Source organism: Coenobita brevimanus, chromosome 29, assembly GCF_032717465.1.
Source record: "Coenobita brevimanus isolate Jiangsu-jjx chromosome 29, ASM3271746v2, whole genome shotgun sequence".
Lineage (NCBI taxonomy): Eukaryota > Metazoa > Arthropoda > Malacostraca > Decapoda > Coenobitidae > Coenobita > Coenobita brevimanus.
Window position 1 is genome coordinate 405,080 of NC_136982.1, and position 24,921 is coordinate 430,000.

At 44.9% G+C, this 24,921-nt stretch overlaps 1 protein-coding gene across 1 annotated transcript in view; it reads left to right on the top strand.

Annotated features, from left to right (window-relative positions):
- Positions 1–19,631: 19,631 nt before the first annotated feature.
- The window catches only part of LOC145395044 (uncharacterized), a 59,101-nt gene continuing 53,811 nt past the window's right edge, over positions 19,632–24,921 (top strand). The window contains exon 1 of the mRNA XM_080268787.1: positions 19,632–20,259. Within this exon, the coding sequence (XP_080124913.1) occupies positions 19,632–20,259 (628 nt within the window). The remainder of the gene's footprint in view (positions 20,260–24,921) is intronic.

Here is a 24,921-nt window from a genome sequence, read left to right on the forward strand (position 1 = left end):
CTCTCTCTCTCTCTCTCTCTCTCTCTCTCTCTCTTTCTCTTTCTCTCTCTATCTGTCTATCTATCTATCTATCTATCAGTCTCCCCTCAGTGCATGCATCTCACATTTTTACCTCTGTATCCCCTCAAAGTTCTCATGTGACGCGAATATCCTGTCTCACCTCTTCATTCTCTCTCTCTCTCTCTCTCTCTCTCTCTCTCTCTGTACTCTTATCTCCCTTTGTGCTCCCTATTTTCCCATCCCTCCACCCTTCCTCCCTGCTTCATTTCTCCCCACCCTCCCTTTTTCTCATAGTAACCAGGGTGACGTGGAAGGACGCTAAGCACCTGTTCATGAGCGATTTATTTTGCGTATTTTACCTAACTTTCTCATTTTAGTCATAGCGTTTAAATATTTACAAAGCTTCATCAATAACACACGGGGGTATACTGAGGTGTTAAGTGCAGAATGAGTAGCTATAGAGAAGGTGTTAAGTAGACTCCAAGCAACTTAGAATTCGCCCCTCATTTCCACCAAGTTATTAGCTGTGAAAATGGGACGAGTGTACAGGTCAGGGAGCAAACCGTGACGCCAAACAAGTGGGGGAGGTGAGGGAGAGGTGAGGTAGGGGCAGGGGGTAAGGGGGAGAGCAGAGGGGAGGGATATGGGGTGTGGGATGAGAGTGAGAGGTGAGGGATGGGATGGGGCGAGAGGAGAGGAGGGGTGAGGGAAGGAGAACGGAAGGGTGAGGGGGGGGGACAGGACAGTGAAGGATAGGATAGGAGGGGAGAGTGGTGAGAGAGAATGAGAGAGAGACGTGAGGTGGCAGTGATGAGGAGAGGAGGGGTATGGGATGGAGACAGAAAGAGATGGAGTTCAAAAGAAAACAAAGGAAAGCAAACAGCAACAGACCTGTTGGTCCTTTTGCAACTATTTAGGTGTAAGAAAGATTATAACTAATAAAACCGTTCTGTCAGTTAAAGACAAGGATGGAATAGCAGGGAAGCCCCCCCCCCCCACCAAACCCTTTAGCCGAAGCCGGCAGGAATTTGTGGAAAGGACCACCATGCAGCATAGAAAAACTGTCATGGAAATTTTGTAGGAAAGAGGGAAAGGAAATTTTATTCTACACTATCTACGGTACCTGAAAAAGAACCTAACATTACGTCAGCAGTATTTACCACTGCTGTTCTGCAATTGTATCATCCAGGCTCTTTAAAAAAAAAAATACGTATACTACAGAAATACTACAGAAATGGAGGTGAGGGGACAGTGAGAGGAGGAGGGGTGAGGGATGGAGAGAAAAAGAAAGGGAGTGGACACAAGGGTGGATGGGTGAGAGCTAGGGAGAGAGAGGTGGGGTGTAGTAGAAGAGAATTATGACGGTGGTGATGATGGTGACAATGATGATGATAATGACGCTGAGCGTGATGAATTTAATGGATGGACAGAACCGATGGAAGGTGGAATGACAGTGAAAGGGAGATGCTGCTGCTAGTGATGATGATGATGATGGTGATGATGATGATGGAGAGGAAGTGAGAGATGGTCCTAGTGAGAGAGGATGTTGCTAATGATGTTGTTATTATTGATGATGATGATGATGATGAGAATGGAGAGGGGAGTGGTGATGGATGGAGAGGGAGGTAGGGGGATAGGGGTGATGGTAAGACTGAGGGAGGGGTAGAGGTGGGTGAGAGGGGAAGATGATGGATGAAGGGAGGTGGGAGAGAAGGGAATGATGAGGGAGTAATGAACTGAGAGAGAGAGAGAGAGAGAGAGAGAGTCAGCTGAGAAAGAGAAACCTATGACCCAGAAAAAAGAAAGACAGAAGGAAGAAAGAAATAAGAAAACAAGAAACACAAGGAGATACGTGAAGGAGGAGTCAAAGAAAGGGAAGAAGGAAAATGGTAAATAAAAGCGTACAGACGAAAAACGGAGAAAGAGAGAAGGAAAAATGAAAGGAGGAAAGAAGAGAGTAAAACGGATACGAAAAAACAAGAAGGAGAAAGAAACGAAAGAGAGAGGAATTGAGAGATAAAAAAGAGACAGAAGAAAGAAGGTGAAGAAAGTGACTGGTGTGGGGTAGAGGCAGCCATCTCTCCAAGTGATCTTAAGAAATAGCCAAGAATCAGTGGAGAGATATGGCAACTTATGGATTTACCGGTATCTGTTTTTCGTATTTCACTCTTCCTCCGTTCTTTCTTCCTTCCTTTCTCCCTTCTCTCCTCCATTCCATCCTTCCCTTCTCCCATCCTTCCTTCCTTCCTTTCTTTCTTTCTTCCATCTCTCCTTTCTTTCATTTTCCCTTTATGTTTAGGCTTTGTTCCTTAAGACCCATCAGTCCTCCTCCCTGTTACACAACTTCACATATCACCAGTTCAGCACTCATGTCCACCGTCAGTGTTGACTATATGCGCTGGTCTGTCTCACTCAGGACTAATGTAATGATAGTGGGAGTCACATCGATGTTGTTGGGTCGTGTGGAAGATCAAGGAAGTATGTTTTAGCGAAATTCAAGTAACTACTCGTATCGCCTCGTATCGAACACACGTCCTTTTAGACAACAAGCAGCTTTTCTAATCACTTCACCATCACGGATTTGTAGCTGCCTATTTCCCCCCTGTGCTGGAAAGGGAGAATAAATAAAGTGATATTAGAAATGGCTTTACACTTTCCCACATACACAAGATCCCTCGCTTTGATTTTTCTCACTACCCAAGGATGACTGTTCAACTCCTCTGCAGAGAAGTAAAGGAGAGAGAGAGAGAGAGAAAGAGAGAGAGGGGGGGTACTCATTAGCTCAGTGGTGGAAATGGGACGTAACAAACAGACATGCGAGGTCTTGAATAAACACCAGCTCAGAACGGAAGGAGAAGAAAAGGAAGAAGATATATGAAAAATGAAGAAGATGAGGGTGAGGGAAGAAATAAAAGATAACAGCGGTGGTAATAATAATGATTTCACAGTGATTAATATTATCAGTTATAAGTAATGCGGTTAAGATAGTTATAATGGTGGTGATGATGATAATAAAAATAATAATAACAATGATAATAATAATAATAACAATGATAATAATAATAATAATAATAATAATAATAATATAGTACCTCCCTGCGATAGGCTCTTCTTCTCTTGTATTTTATTTTTATAGTCTGTCCATCTCCTCTCTCTCTCTCTCTCTCTCTCTCTCTCTCCGGGCGGTGGGCGTGGGGGAGGGGCTTACAAGACAAGTTACATGGCGGTGGGTATTGTTATCTTCCTCTGAGCAGTATCTGATCAATAAATCCCTAACCATACCTTGGATATAAATCCTTCCTGCCCACATCCGACTGTCGCGCTTTAGACAATCTTAGTGAAGGGGTTAAGTCAGTCAGTCAGTCAGTCAGTCAGTCAGCCAGCCAGCCAGCCAGTCAGTCAGTTAGCCAGTCAGTCAGTCAATCAGTCAGTCAGTCAGCCAGTCAGTCAGTCAGCCAGTCAGCCAGTCAGTCAGTCAGCCAGTCACAGCCTCTCGAGCTAATCCCACGGCCACTGAAGGCGTTAATGGAGACGTTAATCCCATCACTGCCACACGTGTCCCTTACCTGGATAAAATAACATGGCCGTACGAGAATAGATAGTAGATAAATAAATAGATAAACAGATACATAGATAGATAGCCAGGATAAAATAACGAGGTACAAGAATGAAAAAATAAATAAAATCAATCAATAAATAAATACCGGTAAATAACACTGCTAAATAACGTGGTGGTACAAGAATAACTAAAATCTACAAATAAAGCAAGAAATAGACAGATAGATAGATAGATAGGACACAGTAGTTAAATGCATAAATAAATCAATGACGATAATGAAATAGCATGGCGGTGGTAGACAAAGTAATGTGGAATAAAGGAAAATAACAACGAAATGAATAGTTGTGACGTCATCATAGTGAGGGCATCACCACTTCACCCCGATGACGTGTTTAACCCCCTAAGTGCTATGCCTTTTTTTTATTATTATTATTTCCTTCTATTTCCCCATCAGTATTTTTTTTTTTTTTCGTACTGATCGACAGGTTGTGTATTGCCTTCGTATATCCTTTTCCTGCGGTCCTGGAGAGGGAAGCCTTCACGTGGTGGCACTGTATATAACCAGGCGGCTCTACTGCCTGGTTATATAAACGTCCCTCAGCTGCTTCCCTTCTCCCGAAACGAGGTGGTAATAGGGATAAAATACTCAGATCCAGACGCACAGGAAGGATACCCACTGGATGTTAGCTTGACCACTTTTTGTCGACATGCAAGCCCGCCATTCCCCAGGACTCACAGACATCCTCACTTTGGTATCCTGTTTGTTACTTATAGTGGAAACAAGACAGCAGATTACGATACTGGAGTTTGCTTAGTCGTATCCACTGCCTCATGGTTTGGGGGTGACAGAGCGACTTGGAGGTGTTTTGTCTGCGGCCACCCTTTGCGGGATTTGGGCGTCGGGCTGTAGATAGATAGATAGATATAATTTCGAGTTCATAAGCCCTATTACCATTCCCGGTCTCTTCGATAATCACCAACACAGTCAGAATAGTAACAGCCTCGTTGGTGTTTATCTTCGCTGTTTATATTGCTGTATTCATGTGTGTATCAGTAAACGTTCACGTGGAAGAAGGCTGTCATTTCCACTCACCCCCATGGTGACATTCATGTGTGTGTGTGTGTGTGTGTGTGTGTGTGTGTGTGTGTGTGTGTGTGTGTGTGTGTGTGTGTGTGTTGTAGAGAGAGAGAGGGAGGGGGGGAGAACACGTGCGTGAGGTTTGGCAGGTGTGTGAGGGGATCAGCTGGCCGTGACGGAGGGAGGGGGGGGAAGGAGGCAGGGGGAGATGAGGAGGAAGGAGGTTGGGGAGAGAGAGAGAGAGAGAGAGAGAGAGAGAAGGGGATGGGAAGGAGGAAAAAATGAAGAGGAAGAAGGAGGTAGAGTCAATAGGAAATCAAAGTAAAGGACTTTAGGTAGGAATGTCACTTCTTCGGCACTAATACCTACCATCCTGATTGAAAACATGGTATGGCTGACTCACTGAGGACTGGTGTGATGGTATTATAGGCGGTGGTATAGTGATATGTCGATGGATGGTATGAAATGTACGTAGAGTTTGTTTATGACGAGATCCAGAAAGCGATACTGTTCCCTACCCCAGCCTGGAATCTAGGAAGGAGGGAAGGAGAGAAAAAAATCATGGATCGAAAGGAAGAGGCATGGAAGATGGAGAGAAAAGAAGGTGGAGATAGGGTGCGGGAGAGGAAGGTGAAGAAGGGGAGGGAAAAGAAGGTGGAGATGGGGTGCGGGAGAGGAAGGTGAAGAAGGGGAGGGAAAAGAAGGGGGAGAGGGTTGGTGTCTGTTTGGATCAAATGTAGTGGAAGTGTAATTTGTTCCTCTGCTTCACGGTGTATTCTGGACACACACACACACACACACACACACACACACACACACACGGTCTAGCCTTAATTTTTTTTACGTCCACTTAATACACGGTTGTCAAATAATTTCATAAAACAGAAAAAACAAACCAAGCCGTCCCCTCAGTACACAGGCTTCCAGCGGGCAATAGACAGATCCCCCTGCTTAATCCTGTATTTAATCCTTTTACTTAATTAGGCTAAAGGACTTCATAGCGCCCCGTGAATCTCCCTCGTTTTGATGAGAGGACATTGACTCCCAAAACCATTGGCGTTTTTAATTGCTTTGTTCTTGCTGCCACCAGACGATTTAACTGAGCTTAACAAGGTCTTCTGGTAGTAAAGGGGTTAATTATGGCTATAGTTAACCCTTTGAATTCGAAAACTATCGTCAAAACCGAAAATAAAAGTCTGGAGATAGCAGGAACGAATAAATTTAAAATAAATAGTACCGGGTAGGTCCTCGGATGGAAGGGAGTTAAAGCCTGGCCAATTTTCACCATTATTGAATTTTCCAGCTGATTTTTTTTTCCTTTTATCGTTCCATAAACTAAAACTACACAAAATAAAATACATATTGTCTCGATACCCCTCTCATGCTTCTTTCATATTCACCCGCAACTCTCAATGGACGATATAATTTTCCCTGAGTCATAGGAGTTTGAGTATATTAAGCACGTGTTTTGCCTGCGGCGGTAGTCGGAAGGTCAGTGAGTGGCCAGCGTTCTTCTTCTTCTTCTTTTGGCAGTTTTGTTAAAAGGAGGCCTTTGGAGACATAAAAGTGGTACCGGTACCATATATGCTAATTTGACATGGAGAACACAAAGCTGCCATCAGCTGATACCTGAGGTGGCGCCATCTAGCGACAACTTTAGTACAAGTGTTTAATTTAAGCCAGTGGAGACAAAAGTGGTCCCAGGTATGGTAGTTTGACATGGAGAATCCAAATTTGCTGTCAGCTGACGCCTCTTGTGGCGCCATCTAGCAGAATCTGGGGAGTGGGTAACTCTGCAAAGGCACCTCCAGAAACTGGGTAGAGGGGCACTGTTAGGGCGCCTCCAGTATCTGGGTAGTGGATCTCTCTGTTAAGGCTACTGTAGTTACTTTTTACTGCAAACTGAAAGAAGAGCCTCGCCGCAGGTCCCAGCGCAGTCTGCTCTTGTTCTGCACCAAATCACACTGCTTTGTAAAGAAATTATGTGTGGCTAAGTTATCATTCAAAGTAATTTCATAGCTCTAACTTGTCCCTACGACGTATATGCTCCGTTTTCTCTGTTTTATTATGCTTAGGAGAGAGACTGTGGACTGGAAAGGTTAGATACGTAACTGTATGCTCCGTTAAGCAGAATAACAGCGTCTGACGAAAATGTATAGCTGAGAGAGAGAAAGAGAGAGAGAGAAAGGGGGGGAGTGAAAATATTGAAAAAAGACAATACACTCGAACGCAAAATATCCTCAGTCTGAAGAGAGTAATTCTAGGTCTAAAGAAGGAAAGTACACACACACACACACACACACACACACACACACACACACACACACACAATATTCGTTACCCTCGTGGTGTGATACAATATAACACAGAGACCAAGGATTCTGAACTACTGCCAGCATCAGATGAACGCGGTTTCACTTTTACAAACCATTTCACAGTTCATCGCACCCAGGAGTTACTTGTGTGTGTGTGTGTGTATCTAAAGGGAGGAAGTGTCAGTAGATGATTAAATTTGCACACCCTTATAAAAAGACGTGTGTGTGTGTGTGTGTGTGTGTGTGTTTGTGTGTGTGTGTGTGTGTGTGTCTAAAGGGAGAAAGTCTATAGCAGATGATTAAATTTGCACCCCCCCCCCGTGTGTGTGTGTGTGTGTGTGTGTGTGTGTGTGTGTGTGTGTGTGTGTGACTCTTATGTGTTTGGATAGGTTTATGACAGGAACGTGTGTTGCGTGGCTGTGTTTGTCAGGTGGCGTGTGTCATTGTTTGTGTGTGTGTGTGTGTGTGTGTGTGTGTGTGTGTGTGTGAGAGAGAGAGAGAGAGAGAGGAGTGTGGCTGTGATCAAAGAGATAACGTAGCCACTTGACATATCTAAGCTCACAACACACTCCCTCACATGTATCGCACCTCTTAACTCTCTCTCTCTCTCTGTCTCTCTCTCTCTCTCTCTCTCTCTCTCTCTCTCTCTCTGTCTCTCTCTCTGTCTCTCTCTCTCTCTGTCTCTCTCTCTCTCTCTCTCTCTCTCTCTCTCTCTCTCTCTCTCCTAACCAAGACTGCCAGAAAAATAATTACTAAGAATCAAACCTATAGTCAGAGATGTACAGCTGTAGACAAAATTCCTGATCCTCTTCATTACGTTAAAGAGACAGTGAGCGATGGCTTTTGAAACACAGATATGATGTACGTAGCCCAACACATTTTTCTTAGTATTACGTAAGTGTTTCATAATCTGCGACCATAAGCCCTCTCATGGTAAGGACAACTCTAGTGCTCTATTCTAGCAGCGCCAGATGATTTTTTACAACTGAGTGATACATAGCAGCCTGAAAGTGTTAGTTTGTTAGTGTAAATAATAATAATAGTAATAATAGTAATAATAATATGATCTAATTATAATGATAATGATGATGATGATGATGAAAAAATAAAAATAATAAGAATAATAAGAAGGAGGAGGAGGAGGACGAGGAGAAGGAGGTGGAGGAACAATAATTATCAAGTTCATGGGGGTCACTGAGACAAACCTCCTGAGTCAAAATCTTCTCCTAGAATTTAACCTCCAACCATCAGTGTTACGTCCAGGTCCCCAGTGGTTCTTGTGGGTGAAGGTGTTTTGTCCAGGAGTCTGACCGGCTAAGATTGAAACACGTCTTTTGTGTGTGTGTGTGTGTGTGTGTGTGTGTGTGTGTTTGTGTGTGTGTGTGTGTGTGTGTGTGTGTGTGTGTCTTTACCACCCTGGCGAGAGAGGCTGCAGAAATATTGACGTCACATCGGACAAAAATCTCTCTCTCTCTCTCTCTCTCTCTCTCTCTCTCACACACACACACACACACACACACACACACACACACACACACACACACACACACAAATCTTGGTATATAATGCGATAAATCAACACTATACGCCAGTAATTACGAAGCTGCTGTGGAAATTACTTATCTCACAAGTAATTAAGATGTTTTGTGAATACGGCCAGGCTTCCCAGGTAATAAGGAGAAACGTGTTACCTGAGAATGATTAAATAATGGAGTGGGGTAGGGGTAGGGGAGAGAGGGGTGGGGAGAGGGGAGAGGAGAGGAGTTGTAAGGAGAGGGGTAAGGAGAGGGAAGAGGAGTAGGAAGGAGAGGAGCTCGGAGGGAGAGAGGAAAGGAAGAGAGGACAGGTAGAGATGGGAAGAAGACGGAGGCAAAAATATCGAGAGAGAGAGAGAGAGAGAGAGGAGGTAAGCGAAAAAGTAGGAGGAAAGAATGAGAAACAGGGAGACAGGGAGGAATGGGAGAGACTATGGCAAAAAGGGGACAGGGAGGAAAGGAAGAGACTGGGGGAGGGAGACACCAGGAGGAGAGGAAGATACAACGAATACAGGGAGAGAATGAAAGCGACAGGGAGGAAAGAAGGAACGGAGAGAAATGGAGGAAGGGAGAGTGGGGGAGAGGTGACAGAGCGAAACGGAGAGACAGGGAGGAAAGTTAGAGACACGGAGTAGTAAAGAGACAAGGGAGGAATGGAGGAGGACTAGTCAATAAAGGGAATGAAGATAGACGACGAGAAAGTGGAGAGACAGGGAGGAAATTGGAGAGACGAGGAAAAGGGAGAAATGGAGCCAAGGGAGAGACAGGAAAGGGAGAGAAACGGATGAGTGGGAGAGAGAGGGGGAACAGGGAAGAGGCAAGAGTGCGTGGAAAGACGAGGGAGGGTCAGAGAGGACAAGATAAGAGGAATCAAGTGAGAGAAAGTTTAGACAGAGGAGAGGAAAGACCAACATTACAAGAATACGGAGAGACGGGAGAAGAGGAGCAAGAATGGCACTGAGGAGAGGAGAGGAGGAAGGAAGAGAGGGACAGCAGGAAACAGGAGAAAGCAAACGACAGGACAGAACAGGAGAGGAGGTGAAAGGAGAAATGAGACACGGAACATGGCAGAAAAGGAAGAGGAGAAATGGAAAAGAAAAAAAGGGTTTATCAAGGCCAGGGCAAGACAGGACAAGAGGAATGAAGAAAGAAGACACAGAACACTGCAAAATGGAAGATAGAGAAAAAAGAGAGGGGAGAAGAGAAGAGAAAAGAGGAGACGAGAAGAGAAGGGTTTTATCGAGGTCACAAAAGGACAAGACACGATGGATGAAGGGAAAGAGAACACATGAAAAAAGAAGAGGAAGAGAGAAGAGGAAGAACAGCAGTAAGAGAAATATTTACTGAGGATAAGACACGATGCATGAAGAGATATAATACAGCAGAAAAAAAAGAGGAGAAAAGAGAAGGAAGTGAGCAAGAGAGAAAAGTGGAAGGTTTATTGAGAACAGAAAAGGAAGAATGATGAGGTATAAAACGTGAGAAATGAAAAAAAGGGAAAGAAAACATTGAAAGAGAAAAGACGGAGAAAGTTTTATTGAAGACAAGACATGAGAGGAGAGGAAAAGAGAGGAGAGGACAGGAGAGGAGAGGGGAGGAGAGGACAGGACAGAACAGGACAGGACAGGAGACGAGAGGAGAGGACAGCAGAGAAGACAGGAGAGGAGAGGAGAAGACAGGAGAGGACAAGAGAGGACAAGGTGAATGAAGAGAGCAGTTAGCAGCACACGTGGCCACACACCCATTACCGATAATCACTGGCTTCCGCTCCCCTTCCCTTCCCTTCCCTTCCTTACCTAATCCTCCCTTCTCTTCCCTTCCCATCTCCTTCCTACCTTACTTAACCCTCGCTTCCCATACCTTTCCCTTCCTTACCTCTCCCTTCCCTTCCTTTCCCTTCCTTACCTGATCCTCCCTTCACTTCCCATCTCCTTCCTAACTTCCTTAACCCTCCCTTCCCTTGCCTTCCTTTCCTTTCCTTACCTAACCCTCCCTTCCCGTCCCTTCCCATCTCCTCCCTTCCCTTTCCCTTCCCATCTCCTCCCTACCTTACCTAACCCTCCCTTCCCCTTCCCTTCTTTCCGGTTTCCATTCCTTACTCCTATTCTCCTCTCCTTTCCCGACTTTCCCTTCTCTCCCCTTCCTTTGCCTCCCTTCCCTTCCATTCTCCTTCTCTCCCAGTTTCATTCCTTCTCCTTCTCCTTCCTCCCTCCCCCCCTTCTCCTCCTCCTCTTTTCCTCCCCTCCTTTCCCGTCACTTCCTTCTTCTCCCTGCCCTTCCCCTCTCTCCCCTATCCTTCTCCTCCGTCTCTTTCTCCTCCTCTCCTTTCTTGTCACTTCCTTCTCCTACCGTCCCTTCCCTTCCCTTCCCTCCCCTCCCCTTCTCCTCTGTCTCTCTTACTTCCCTCCTTTCCTATCACTTCCTTCCCTTCCCTCCCCTCCCCTCCCCTCCCCTTCCCTCCCCTCCCCTCCCCTCCCCTCCCTCCCCTACCCTCCCCTCCCCTCACCTCCCCTCCCCTCCCCTCCCCTCCCCTCCCCTCCCTTTCTCTGCCCTTCCCTTCTCCTCTGTCTCTTTTCATCCCCTCCTTTCCCTTCCCTTCCCTTCCCTTCCTATAGCAATATACATCTCACGTTTCTGTTGGTCACATTCTTCCACCCTCACCTGGCGAAAACGTAAATTAACTCTGAACGGCAGGTAATTCCCGTGGGTATCTCACCTGGCCTAGCGTCTGATCCCTTCCTCCATCCCTCAATTCTCCTTACTTCCTCCTTCTTTTCAGTTAATTGGCAAAAACTCAGCAATGTATGAGATGTAAGAATGATGAAACACACACACACACACACACACACACACACACACACACACACACACACACATCAAAGGTCCTGCCGCCATCTTCAGCTTTCCTCTCAGTGGATTTCGAAATAAGCAGACGTAGTGAAAGACAGGCGACGCTGATTACTTTTTTATCAGCCTTTATATATCTATTATTTTATTTATTTATTTATGTCTATTTCTATTGATAACAGATCATTCTCGCCGGTTTCGGTAATTTTCAAAGTTCATGGAGAGAGAGAGAGAGAGAGAGAGAGACACACACACACACACACACACACACACACACACTCTCTCTCTCTCATTTCTTCGCGTCCCCTTCCCTCTTCCCACCACTCTTGCTCCCTTTCATGTCCTCTCCTTCTCTCTCTCTCTCTCTCCCCTCTTCTCCCACTCCACCCGTCTTCCCCTCTCACTGTCGTCATGGTAACCAGGATGCCCCTCTTCCCCTCACCTCCCTACCTTCGTCAATATAGCTTCTCTCTCCTCGCCCCGCCTCCCCTCTCCTCCCCTCACCTCCCCTCACCTCCTTTCTCCTCTCCCTTACTCCCCTTTCCTCTCTTCTCCTTTCCTCTCCCCTCACCTCTCTTTTCATGTCCTCTCTTCCCTTCACCTCCCCTCCCCTTCCCTCCCCTCCCCTTCTCCTCCCTTTCCTTTCCCTCTCTTACTCCCCTCTCCTCCCTTATCCTCCTCTCTCCTCCCCTACCTTCACCTCCCTCTCCTCTTCTCCCCTCCCCTCCCCTCCCCTCCGCTCCCATTCCCTCCACCAGACGTTTGTATTCAGTTTAGGACAAACCACTTAATTAAGGAAATAAGTACAAATCAGCCCCAGACGGTTTTATTCAGCTTCCGGCGGACCACTCGTAATGAAGGGGTTAAAACATCATTCAATAAACCTAAATTGTATGACTGCGATTTATTTATTCATTTATTTTAATTATTTATTTTTATTTATTCTATGCTAAAACCAGACGATTCTTTTTAGCTTCGGGTAATGAAGAGAGTAAGTGCAATTAATTAACCTGACCTAACCTAACCTACCTTAACCTGCCTCCCCCCACCCTAACCTCACCTACACCCCTCCAACCTCACCTCCCTCTCTCCCTTCCCGTTCCTCCACCTCTCCCCCACCCCTACATTATCGATTGGGTGTGGAGTAAAAAGTGTCGTGTGTGTGTGTTGTGTTGTTTTGCTGGTGTGAATGGGGGTATTGTGACCTTAGTGTAAACAACAGCACTTCCTTCCCTTCCTTCTCTCACCCCCTACCCCCACCCTCTCCCTCTCAGCCCTCCTTCCTCTTCCGCCCTCCCTTCCCCTTTCTTCCTCATGCTGCCTACTCCCCTAACCTAATCTAACCCTACCTAACTTGTCTTGTCTACCCTAACTTCCTTCCCACCCACTCTCGACTTTCCCCCACCTCTTCAGCTCTCATTCCCTCTCCCTTCCCAACACCCTTTTCCTCTCTTTCCCCACCCACACCTTTTCTCTTTTCCCCCCCTCTCACCGTCTACTTTTCCTCCTCACCAACCCTTCCCTCTTCTCTTCCTTCCCTTCCATTCCAGTCCATTTTATTTCCTTCCCTTCCAGTCCCTTTCCCATCCACCCCTCTCCCTCCTTTCCCTTCCTTTTTCTGCCATTCCTTTCCTTTCATCCATCCTCTCCCCTTTCCTTTCGTCTTCTTCTGCACCTCCCATCCTCTCTTCCCTCATTCCACACTGCTTTTAGGCTTCTACATTCCTACCTCATTTTCGTGGACTTCATTCTTGGTCCGCGAGAATGAGGTCCACGGGAATGCGTTCCACTGTTCACGAGACTACGGTTCACCAGAATGAGATTACGAATGCGGTCCGCCTCCTCCTCTCTGCCTCTCCCTCCTTATCTCCCTCATCACCGCTTTTCTTCCTGTCTTCCGGTTCATCTCTGCTTTCATCGTGGCCATTATTGGTTTATTTAAGAGTGTTAGATTAATCTCTCTCTTTCTCTCTCTCTCTGTGAGTGGGAGGGAGATGATGATGATGGTGGGCTATGGGAGTGAGATGGAGATGATGATGATGATGGGCTGTGGGAGTGAGATGGAGATGATGATGATGATGGGCTGTGGGAGTGAGATGGAGATGATGATGATGATGGGCTGTGGGAGTGGGAGGGAGATGATGGTGATGGTGAGCTATGGGAGTGGGAAGATGTTGATGATGATGGTGGTGGGCTATGGGAGTGGGAGAGAAATGATGATGATGGTGAACTAAGGGAGTGGGAGGGACATGGTGATTGTGGGCTATGGGAGTAGGAGGGAGATGATGATGATGATGATGATGAAGGAAATGGTGATACAGTAATTTGGGCAAGGAGGATGAGAAATGATGTATGTTTGGGGAAATGAGGATTTTAAAAACGGTGATGATGATGTAATATTGATGCTAATGGTATGACTGATGATGATTACGACGACGATGATGATATTGATGTTGATGATGATGATAACAATGATGTGCAAGTAAAAATAAATAAAGATATAAATATATTGAGAAACTGTGGAAGGAAAAAAGAAAAAAAGTGAAGATGTGGAGAAGGAATGAGAGTAAAATTGAAGGATGTGAAGAAGATATGTAAGGAAAATGAAAATATGAGTAATAGGGACAACATTATGATGATGTTGTGATGTGGAGAGGATGTGGATGGATAATGGAAGGAGATCTAAGGATGTGGAAGAGAGAGAGAGAGAGAGAGAGAGAGAGAGAAGGAGAAAGGTGGAGGAATCTGAAATGTGAACGATGTGTAGGGATGTGAAAGTAGTGATGTGTGAAGATGTGGACCATGATGTAATGATGAGTGATAAGAAATGTGTGTGTGTGTGTGTGTGTGTGTGTGTACCCTGCTGTGTCTGTGTACCTGGGGCTTAGCGAATGACGAACAACCTTCATTACTCGGGCCATTTCACCCTCAACACCCCTCCCCCCTCCTTATACCCCCCCTCATACTCCCCCACATTCACCCCACCATCACCTCACTCACCCCCACCTCACAACTACTGTCCAAACCTACTTCACTCCACACCCCACTCAACCTTATTCCCACCCCCACTACCTCACTCTCACCCTCACCACACTCCTATCGTATTCCTACCTCACCCCCACCTCACTCCCATTTTAGCCCCACACTCACATCTTACTTCCAGCTAACTCCCACCCCGCCCCATCCCACAACTCTGCCTCACCACCCCACCCCACCTTATGTCTCTGCCACCCCAACCAACCCCATCCACTCCACGTCTCCCACCCTACCTCACCCCACCTTGTGTCCCTCCCACTCCACCCCACCTCACAACTCTGCCACCCACTCCCACCCCACAGACACCTCTCACCACCCCACCTCACCCCCTCTGACCTAATCGACACTCTCAGGTCCATTGTTAAGGTGAAGCCAGGCAGGTAAAGGAGTCTGGGGCCTGTCCATACCTCCACACAGGTAAACACAAGCACGCGGCCTTCACACCTCTGTCTACAGGCCTCTTATACCTGTCACTCCCGATTGTCCACTTACGGGATACACGGCGTTCATTCCGTGGACGTAATTTCTTTTTCTTCTTTTCCCTTCTCATATTCATTGACTGTCATTACTTTAGATAACATTTTTCTAACGTGGAATGTTAGATATGGCGTTGGTTATTATATGATTGTGTATTAGGGTAGACTTCAGAACTGGAGGAGTTAAATAGAACATAAGAACCAATGAAAAGAAAATAATTGCAGTAGCCTAGGTCACTTGGTCCATGCAGGTCAGCTGCTACCAGAGTGTAACTAAGCCAAAAAAAAAAAAAAAAAAAAAAAGTCTGTCTTTACTTTCCTTTCCTGACTTGGTTTTTGGCTCTCTTGATCATTTTTCTTTGAAAGCACTTAACTTTCAGTCATTAGATTTTTCTTTTCTCTTGAACTTTTTTTTATTTAATAAGAAGATCCTTTCTTCCTGAGGCAATGCGGTTCATACAGTCAATGGTAAAAATTTGTACCTCTTCCATTGATCACGTAATCTGTTAACAATGATGACGTATTTTCAGTTTTTTTCTTCATGCCGCCAAGTCGGTTTTACTTTGATATCTTTTTCCCCGAACCTGTGTTGTTAGATGCAGCCTTTATTGGACAGTTAAAGGAACTCTCTGTAGCTAATTCAGTAAATCGCCTAACAACTGCAGGAACTATACAGACATTACGCTCTTTGACTGAAGTGTTTTAAAAGTCACTTAGCTCTGAAAAAATGAATTCCGAAGCTGCCAAGTGCATTTAGGGATCCGAGAGATTCCTGACGCCACGAACAGGTACACATGAACGTCACGCCAGCAGCCATCTTCAGCCACATCACCACGAGGACATATTATCAATGTTTAGTTCTTTTTGCTGCCAAGTGAGATATACAGCTTAGAAGGGAATTATCCAGCGAGAGGGAGTAGACACAGCCCTCTTTAGCTCCTTGACTAGGCTGCTCCCCAAACCTGTAGAAAGGTGTGTGGCGATAGTAACAATTAGCGTACTCCGTTGGTGGGAAAATATGGAAATGATTTTGATACTGATGATGATGATGATAATGGTGATGATGATGGTGATGATGATGATGATGATGTGTTTTTTCCAAGTGCCCGCTGAAAGTTCTTCCTTTTTTTGCTCCCCCCATTCCCCCCTTCCTCTCCTCTCCCTCATCTTCTCTTTCCTTCTTCCTCCTCCTTCCCATTCCCCATATCGTCCTCTTTCCCTTCCCTCTCCCCAGCTCCTACTATATCTCCTCCTCTTTCCTCTTCCTCTCCTCCTCCCTTTCCTCCTTCCTCCTCCACCGTATCCCTCTATTCTTCCTTTTCCATTCGCCTTCCTCCTCCCTTCCTCCACTTCCTCCTCCATTCTCTTTCTCCTTCCCCCTCCTCTCTTCCCTCTCCCTTTTTCCTCTTTCTCCTTCCCCTCTCCCGTCTTCCTCTTTTTCCTTCTTCGTCCTCCTTCCCCTCTTCCTTTTTCCTCAACCCTTGCATACCATCCCCCTCCTTGTCCTCTTCCCCTTCTCTTTTCCTTCATCCTCCTCCACCTTCTCCATTCCATCCCTCTTCCTGCCTTCCTCTCCTTGTTTTAAGTTAACAGAATACAGTAGTTTTATTAGTTATAACTTTCCTTATATCAAACAGCCACGAAAAGACCAACAGATCTGTTGCTGTTTGCTTTCCTTTGTACCCCCTTTTCTCCTTCCCCCTTCCCCTTTTCCCTTCTCCGTTCCTTCATCCTGCTTTCTGCTTTGCTATCCTTATCTTTAACTCAGAATAGTTACTTTATTTATAACTTATCCTGTAACAATCAATCTCGAAAGGATCAAAAAGTTTGTTGTTGATTGCTTTCCTCCTCCTCCTCCCCCAGAGTAGAGTCTCCCGGGAGTGTAATTCCCAAGGGCTGACTTAACACTTTCACAACAATCACCTCTTCTCTTCCTACATACTCACCAATTTATTCAGTGTATGTCAAACCTTACGTGTCAGTAAGAGTAATCACCCTTGACCCAGTCACTACGATGGATTTTTTTTTTACATTCATTGTACTGACACGATTTTATTCATCTTGCGAGACCTGTGAAGGCGGTTAGAAAAACTTCCATTTAACTCAATAAGATCATTTTCAGTTCATACTTCTGATCAACAGGGGCGATATTTACAAATTCGTTTAATATGTTTATCTGTATATAATCAGATACCGTAATTCCGGAAGGGGTGGCCACAGACAAATTACCTTCACGTCATTCTGTTCTCCATCATCAGGCTGCCCTATAGGTTTATCTAAAAGTGAACCCGGTGGACTGCAGGTCAAAGCTACCCCTCTCGTGAAGTACACCATCCTCCTATTGGCGATTAGGCAGGGATCTTAGGGTCATTTGTATAACCAGGTAACTTCACCGCCCGGTCATATCAGTACTACCACGTGAAGGCATCCCTCTTTAGCATCAACCTCTTGTAGTGAAGGAGTTATATGAGTTAAGCTTCTCCCCCATTCCCTCCTTATTTTCCCGCTACCCACCAATTTCATCCCCATTTTGTCTGATGTATGGGTTTTTATGTGATGTGTAAGTTTTGTGATGTGTTTGGTGTGTGTTTGTGTTTGTTTGATGTAGGTGTTGTTTGATGCTTGAATTTTTATTTGATATCCGTTTTCTGTTGGGATGTCGGAAATAAAAGGAAAATCATGATGGAGAAAGGACAATAAAGAAAAAAGAAATGCGGTGAACTAACGTGAGGGATTACCTGGCTGGTCTTTAAGACAATCGTGGTTGGAAGTGGACAGTAAAAAAAAAAAAAGAAAAAAGAAAGAAAGAAAAAGAAAAAGGAGCATGAGAAACCGACTGTTCTGATAGCATCTCATGAAGGGAAAAGGGCAATAAAATGTGTACTCTGGAATGATGGTGAGATGGTAAGAGAGGAAGAAGAAGAGGAGGAAAAGAAGACGGAAGAGGAAAAAGAAGAAAAGAAAAGACAACGAAGACGAAACAGATGAAGAAGAAAAAGAAGAAGAAGAAGAGGAACACGAAAGGAGAAGAAGAGGAAGAAGAAGAAAAGAAAAACAAGAAGACGGAAGAAAAGAATGAAGAAGAACAGGAGGAAAACAAGTAAAAAACGAAGACGAAGAAAAGAAAGAAGGACAGGAAAAAGACGAAAAAGAAAAGACATGGTGAGGTGATAAAATGGTTTGCGGGAGGGGCCCAGAAGTTCGTCTTTTTGCCGCCATTTCACGTAGCTCAGTGGCAGGGGGGAAAAAAAAGGCTACGGCTCTACATCCTTCCCATAGCACCTCTTCGTGACTAGCACCATATTCTAGTAATGCTCTCTGGTAACAGTTCAGCACTCAAGAAGGAAGGATGACAATTTTAGGCCATACTGAAGTAAAATGGGTATTGTTGGCTAATCTAGTGGCATATCATGGTTGGGAAACAGGCGATGAAAAATTCTAACATGGTGGTTGGATGGTTGGCATGTGAGGCTCTTTCTTATGGCAAATCATGGTAGGAAATGGACAGTCAAAGAAATACGAACATGGTGCAAGTTGTGAGATGGTTTGCGGGATTGTTTTATATACAGTATATTTCATTCACTTTTCAATTGTATATTCGAAGGGATATAGACGATAACAAAATCCAGCATAGTAGTGGTGAGATGGTTAGCGTGACCGGCTGGCAAATTATTAAAAAAAATAATAACGTACGGAAGTGAGGTGGTTGGTGAATCATGGAAAAAAAAACGGTAAAAAAAAATCCAATATGGTGGGGTAGCGAGATGGTCGGCGTGGTTGTTCTTCTGGCCTCCCCAGCCCTCCCTGTACCCCCTGTCTGTCTGTCCTTGTATTGTCCTTTTGGTTGTCAATTGTGGCGTGGGCTGGTGGGACCCTCCGCCAGCCCGCCCGCCTTTCACCGCCCGCTTACATTACCCAAGGATAACATTCGTCCCGCAACAAAGCCCCATCGCCAGGACCCCCATCGCTTCTTCCGAGATAATCCCTATCTCGCCTCAGCCCCTCCCACCGGCATCCTTTTGTTCCGCCCAGCCAGTCACGCTCCGGGAATGGGGGAAGTATCCGTCCGTACACCGCCGACTGAATGGGGATTGGCCCGCGTCTTCACATAGCCCCGCCTTCGTAGCAGCCTCGGGACCAGTGAACCGCTTGCTGCTGACGTGGTGGGCGTGTTGGTGTATGCGAGATGAGAAAAGTCTGTACAAGCATCTCTTGACACGGGGACAAGCTCATTTTAAACTCTTGAGAGCTGGAACATGTGACGCCGACGACGACGACGGAGGGAGCCAAAGAGTGTCACGCTAAACTTATGTCAGGCCTCACGCTGACTGACTGACTCACGCTGTCGTCTCACTCTCAGGCACCTGTTGCTGTTGGTTGTTGTGAGCACGAGGAAAATATTATTAATCAGTGCTGTGGTGTGGCCCAGTGAAGGAAAAGCCGAGATAACGCGGTGTGAGTGTGACGTGCTGAACCTCTCCTTGCCGAGATTAGAAGTGTGAGGATAGTGTGACTCAGTGGCCTAAGTGGGGATGAAGGGTGTGACTGGCAAGGAGGAAGCACCCCGTAGACATTCCCCCAGACGACGATGAAGGGGTGTTAAAGGGCCTGTATATAATCTGACGGAGTGCTAAGGGGTTTCTGAAGGGGCTAAGGGGCCTTTAAATAATCGGAAGGAGTGTTAAGGATCTCATTATAATCAAAAGGGGTGTTAAGAGGCCTCTTTCTATTCAAACTTCATCCCGCCAGCTGCTATGGTTGGTCCTTTCGGCCGATGGTAACTCGATGACGATGAAGACCTGTGAAGCGGGTCGACCATCATCCGTCGATTCGCTGGGCAGCCTGTCGATACCATCCCCCGGAGCTCTCGTCCCCCCTCCCCCTCCCCCACCACCACCACCTCCCCCTCCGCAGGCTCCTATAACCCCTACGACGCCCACAGCTTACAACAACAGCGGCAACAACAACAGCATGGCTCGGGATGCGACGGAGCCATCGGGAATCAACACGGGGCCCTCTTCCTCATCGTCATCGTCATCGTCATCTACCTCGTCGTCCTCGTCCACACCCGAAGGAGGCCACAACAACAACAACAACATCCTGCAGAGTAAAGGCAGCCTACAATTCAGCCCCGAGCAAATAGACTGTGTTTGTGAGACCCTCCTTCAGGCCGGTGATATGGAAAGGCTAGGCAAATTCCTGTCCGTCTTACCTCTCCACACCGAAGTCTCCCGAGCCTCCGAGGTGATTCTGAGGGCGAGGGCGGCGGTTGCATTTCACAGGGGCACGTTCAAGGAAGTGTACACTATCCTGGAGTCCAACACGTTCACGCCCAAGTACCATACGGAGATGCAGAACATGTGGTACCGCGCACACTACAAGGAGGCAGAGAAGATAAGGCAAAGGCCGCTAGGTTAGTCACAGTGGCGTTTTACTGCTTTTGCCCTGTTATGCATTTGATCTTTAGGTCTTTAAATTAAGCTAAAGGATGTCGGGATGTCATATTACAACAAATTTAATCTTAAGTTGAAATCCATGGGTTGGTTTGGCTTAATTGCTTACAGTAATAATGATCTAATCTCAGACGGCGATAGGTCAATCATCATCATCATCATCATCATTTATTACACCGTCACGATCAAAAGTTCACCCACACTTCCTCGCTGACTCTGGCTGTGGAAGGCGTCACATGAAATATTTTAATCTGACAGCGAATATGAAACAGCATTAAGGTATGAGAAGGCAGGGATGCTTTTTGATGTTGAAGGAGGAATGAGAAATAAGGAAGACCCACGGGATTATCGGCGAACTTTTGCCCCTGATAGTACCTTCTGTGGCGCCTGGTGGTCTAGTGGTTAGGACGCCCCGCTCGGACAGACGATTTTCCATAGGTTAGAGCCCCAAGAGGTGACTGGAGGGATTTCGATATGTAAACCCACTAAGGAAGCAGGTTGGTCTTCTGCTCTTCAATATACTGAACTACGTATCCTAGCCTCGGGACCCTACGCATAATAGAAGTGATATGTGACTGGCTCTTAATTTTTACCTCAATATAGCTTTGATCTTAACGGGTTTAAATGCAAGGGGGGTTGGGATTTATTACTAAAATAGGCTAATGATCTTAACTCATCATCATCATCATCATCACTGCTGCCGTCATCATTATCATCATCATCACCACTGCCATCAACACCGCCGCCACCATCATCATCATCATCATCATCATCACCACCACCACCACCACCACCACCACCACCACCACCACCACCACTGCCATTATCATCATCATCTTTTTCCCACCTAAGGATTGGGTAAGGTAGGAACCAGAAACAAGGAAAGGAGAAAGTAGGAAGCGAGAGAATTATCCACAGCATGTCCAGTGTAGCTTTTTTCTTCTTTTTTGCTTATCCCCTTCAGTACCTTTATTAACCACTTCAGTCCAATGACGCCTTTATTCTCGCTATCTCCAGACGATTTTAATCAGCTTGGGAAGGCCTGTCGTAGTGAAAGGGTTAATGAAGTCTGCATCTAACTCTTATATATAGTTCGGAAAATCTCTCTTTGTGAGTGGGTGTCGGCCGTATACGTGAGGGTAGTGTGGGTGGATTGAGCTGCTTCGTAACACCTCTTTCATAGCGATTTATTTTGTCTCTTACATCTTAGCATTGTTTTGTGTTTTATTTATATCGTTTTAATATTGACCTAGTTGGCATTGATACTGTCCACGTGGATATTAAGGTGTAAACTGCAGAATAAATCGCATGGGAAGGGGTGTGACGGGAGCTCCGAGGGGGAAAGCAAGCCCCTGATTTTGACGAACCCTAACGCATGTGGTTAGTAGAATTAGCCTGCATCCCATACTGAAGAGTGACGTTAGCAGTGACGCAGGGAGGCCAGACGTATTGCATTTACGTCACATACTTCAGAATATAGAGTAGGAGTGAAGTTTGGGGGTCTCCATTATGTGACGTCGCTACTGGAGGTCAATTTTGGATGGAATAACTCAGTCGAACGGTAAGGAGATTGAAATATAAAAACGCGCCATCGGATTAGCGGATTAATACATCTTCATGGCGCCATTTTCAAAACACGCGGATTTTATTTTTATTTTATTATTTTTTTCATTTTTTAGACTTCGCTCTTCAGTCAGGCGTATATTTCAAATCCCTTGTTTTTCCACGTACTGAAATTTTAATGGAGGTGACACACAAGGCAATGGACTAACCTGTTATTAATCTTTTGGGGGTATACTTTATTTGAGTATACTTTATTTAGATATACTTTATTTAGGTATATTCTATTTGCGTATACTTTATTTAGGTATACTTTAAGTATACTTTATTTGGGTATACCGGTGCTTTATTTGGGTTTACTTTATATGGGTATACTTTCTTTAGGTATACTTGAGTTGGGTATACTGTTTTATAATTGTTAAAAGATAGAGCTTTTTTTTTTTTTTTAATCTCATACTCGTCGACAATTATTTTTTTATTTATTTTTTCCTTAATATCATCTGAGTATCCCTAATTGACATCCAGATCTCGCCTTTTAATGATGCAAACTCCCTAACATCTCTTCCTAAGCGATTTATTTTTGGATGTGGCTGGTTAATCCCTTTGTACATTATTTATCCAGTGTGTGACGATATTGGAAGGATTTACGATAACACAGGGAAGGTCAGTAAGGTGTAATACGCAAAATAAATCGCTTAGGAATAAGTGTTAGGGGGCTTCCTTAACCAGAATTAGTAACTTAACGCTCTCAAGGTCCTATAACTCGGCTGAATAAAATCGTCCGAATTGGAACACAGTACTAGAATTGTCTCGACCATGAACGGGCTAATTTTATACCATTATTATTATAATTATTATTATTATCATTATCATTATTATTATTATTATTATTATTATTATTATTATTATTATTATTATCACCATCATCATCATCATTATTATTATTATTATTATTATTATTATTATTATTATTACTTCCTTCTTATTTCCTCCATCCATTTCTGTCCCTTGTCAATTCGCTTATTTTCTCAGATTTCACACACACACACACACACACACACACACACACACACACACACACACACACACACACACACACACACACACATATAATGGATCCACCTTAATTTTAGCCTTCCTCTCCTCCTCCTCTTCTCCTTAGGTTCATTCATAATTACCTTTTTCACCTCCCTACACATAATTCTTTTAAATTACCCCACTCTTTTGTAGTTTTTGTAATACCGTGGATATTAAATGTAATCATAATATCGCGGCAGTGTGAGTTAATACAGCTGTCAGTGTTAAAGATAATGTCCCTCAGAGAAATATTCAGTTACAGTAGATTGCATTTATTCACAAAAATAATATTCTCTGGTGTGATGACTATACTCCTTTTCCTCTAACTTGGCCTAAAATTGTCGTCTTTCCATCTTGAATGTTGAGTTGTACCGAGAAACTATTTAATATGATGATAGTCACGAAGAAGCGCTATGGAAAGGATGTAGAGCCATAGTTCTGTCGCTGTCTGCCGCCGAGCCCCGTTAAGTAAGTTGTAAAATGACGAAAATCTGGGCCAGTTTAAGGTGAAAGGCGTATGGTTTTTTTAGACAGCACTGCCATAGATTACAAGCTGAGTAGTTGGGTTGGTTTTAGTGGCGTAATCTTTCTCCTTCAGTACTAAAAATGTAATGATGTAATGAATCGCAAGTATACCTGTTGAATGGTAGGCTAAACGACGTACTGTACTGTAATTAGCCACTGAACTATGATTAATTTTCTCCCTCTGTCTGTCTGTCTGTCTGTCTGTCTGTCTCTCTCTCTCTCTCTAATCGTATAACATCTTAATAATTATAACAACATCAGGAGAGAGACAATGCGAAGTGTATTTGTTTATCAAGGCTCCTGTGTATTTGCATGTGTTGGCTCTAGTCACCTAATTACGGCTTTCCACGCTGCTTGATCTCTAGCAGCCTCCCTAATTAGTCCATTATCTCTTAAATCACACACTATATCCTCATCCTAGGTCTTTTTCTATCTGCCTCTCGCAACTCTACCCTCAGCGTTCACACCTCTCACCCTCTGCACCCAGTCGTCATCCTCCATCCTCTCCACATGCCCAAACCAACTTAATTTACCCCTTCTCATCACAACGTCAATACATTCCATTCCCATCCATCCTCTTAACAAGCCCAAACCATCTCAGTCTGCCCCTCCTCAACACAACATCAGTACACTCCAGTCCCATCCTTCCTCTCAACATACCCAAACCATCTGTCTGCCCCTTCTTATCACAATATCGATACATTGTAGTTCCATCCTTCCTCTTAATATGCCCAAACCATCTCAGTCTGCCCCTTCTTATCACAATATCAGTACATTCCAGTCCCATCCTTCCTCTTAACATGCCCAGACCATCTCAGCCTGCCCCTCCTCATCACAACACCAATACATTCCAGTCCCATTCTTCTCAACCTGCCCAGATCATCTCAGTCTACCCCTCCTCATCACATCAATACATTCCAGTCCCATCCTTCATCTCAACAAGCCCAAACAATCTCAGTCTATCCCTTCTCATCACAACATCAATACATTCCAGTCCCATTCTTCCCCTCATCATACCCAAATCATCTCAGTCTACCCCTTCTCCTCACAATACTAATACAGTCCAGTCCCATCCTTCCCCTCAACATACCCAAACTATCTCAATCTACCCCTCCTCAAGACATCAGTACACTCCAGTCCCATCCTTCCTGTCAACATGCCCAAACTATCTCAGTCTGCCCCTTCTTATCACAATATCAATACATTCTAGTTCCATCCTTCCTCTTATTATGCCCAAACTATCTCAGTCTGCCCCTTCTCATCACAGTACATATACATTCCAGTCCCGTCCCAGGCAAAAAATAAGTAATCTCTTAAACGATATATAATTGTCTAAAAATTTGCGGTATAAATGTGAACAGAATGCAGCACCATCCTGTTTGACAATATCAGGCTCCTGTGGCCCACTCTCAGCTGAATAAAATCGTCTGGAATGTGCCTGAGGTCAGTTATAGAGTAGG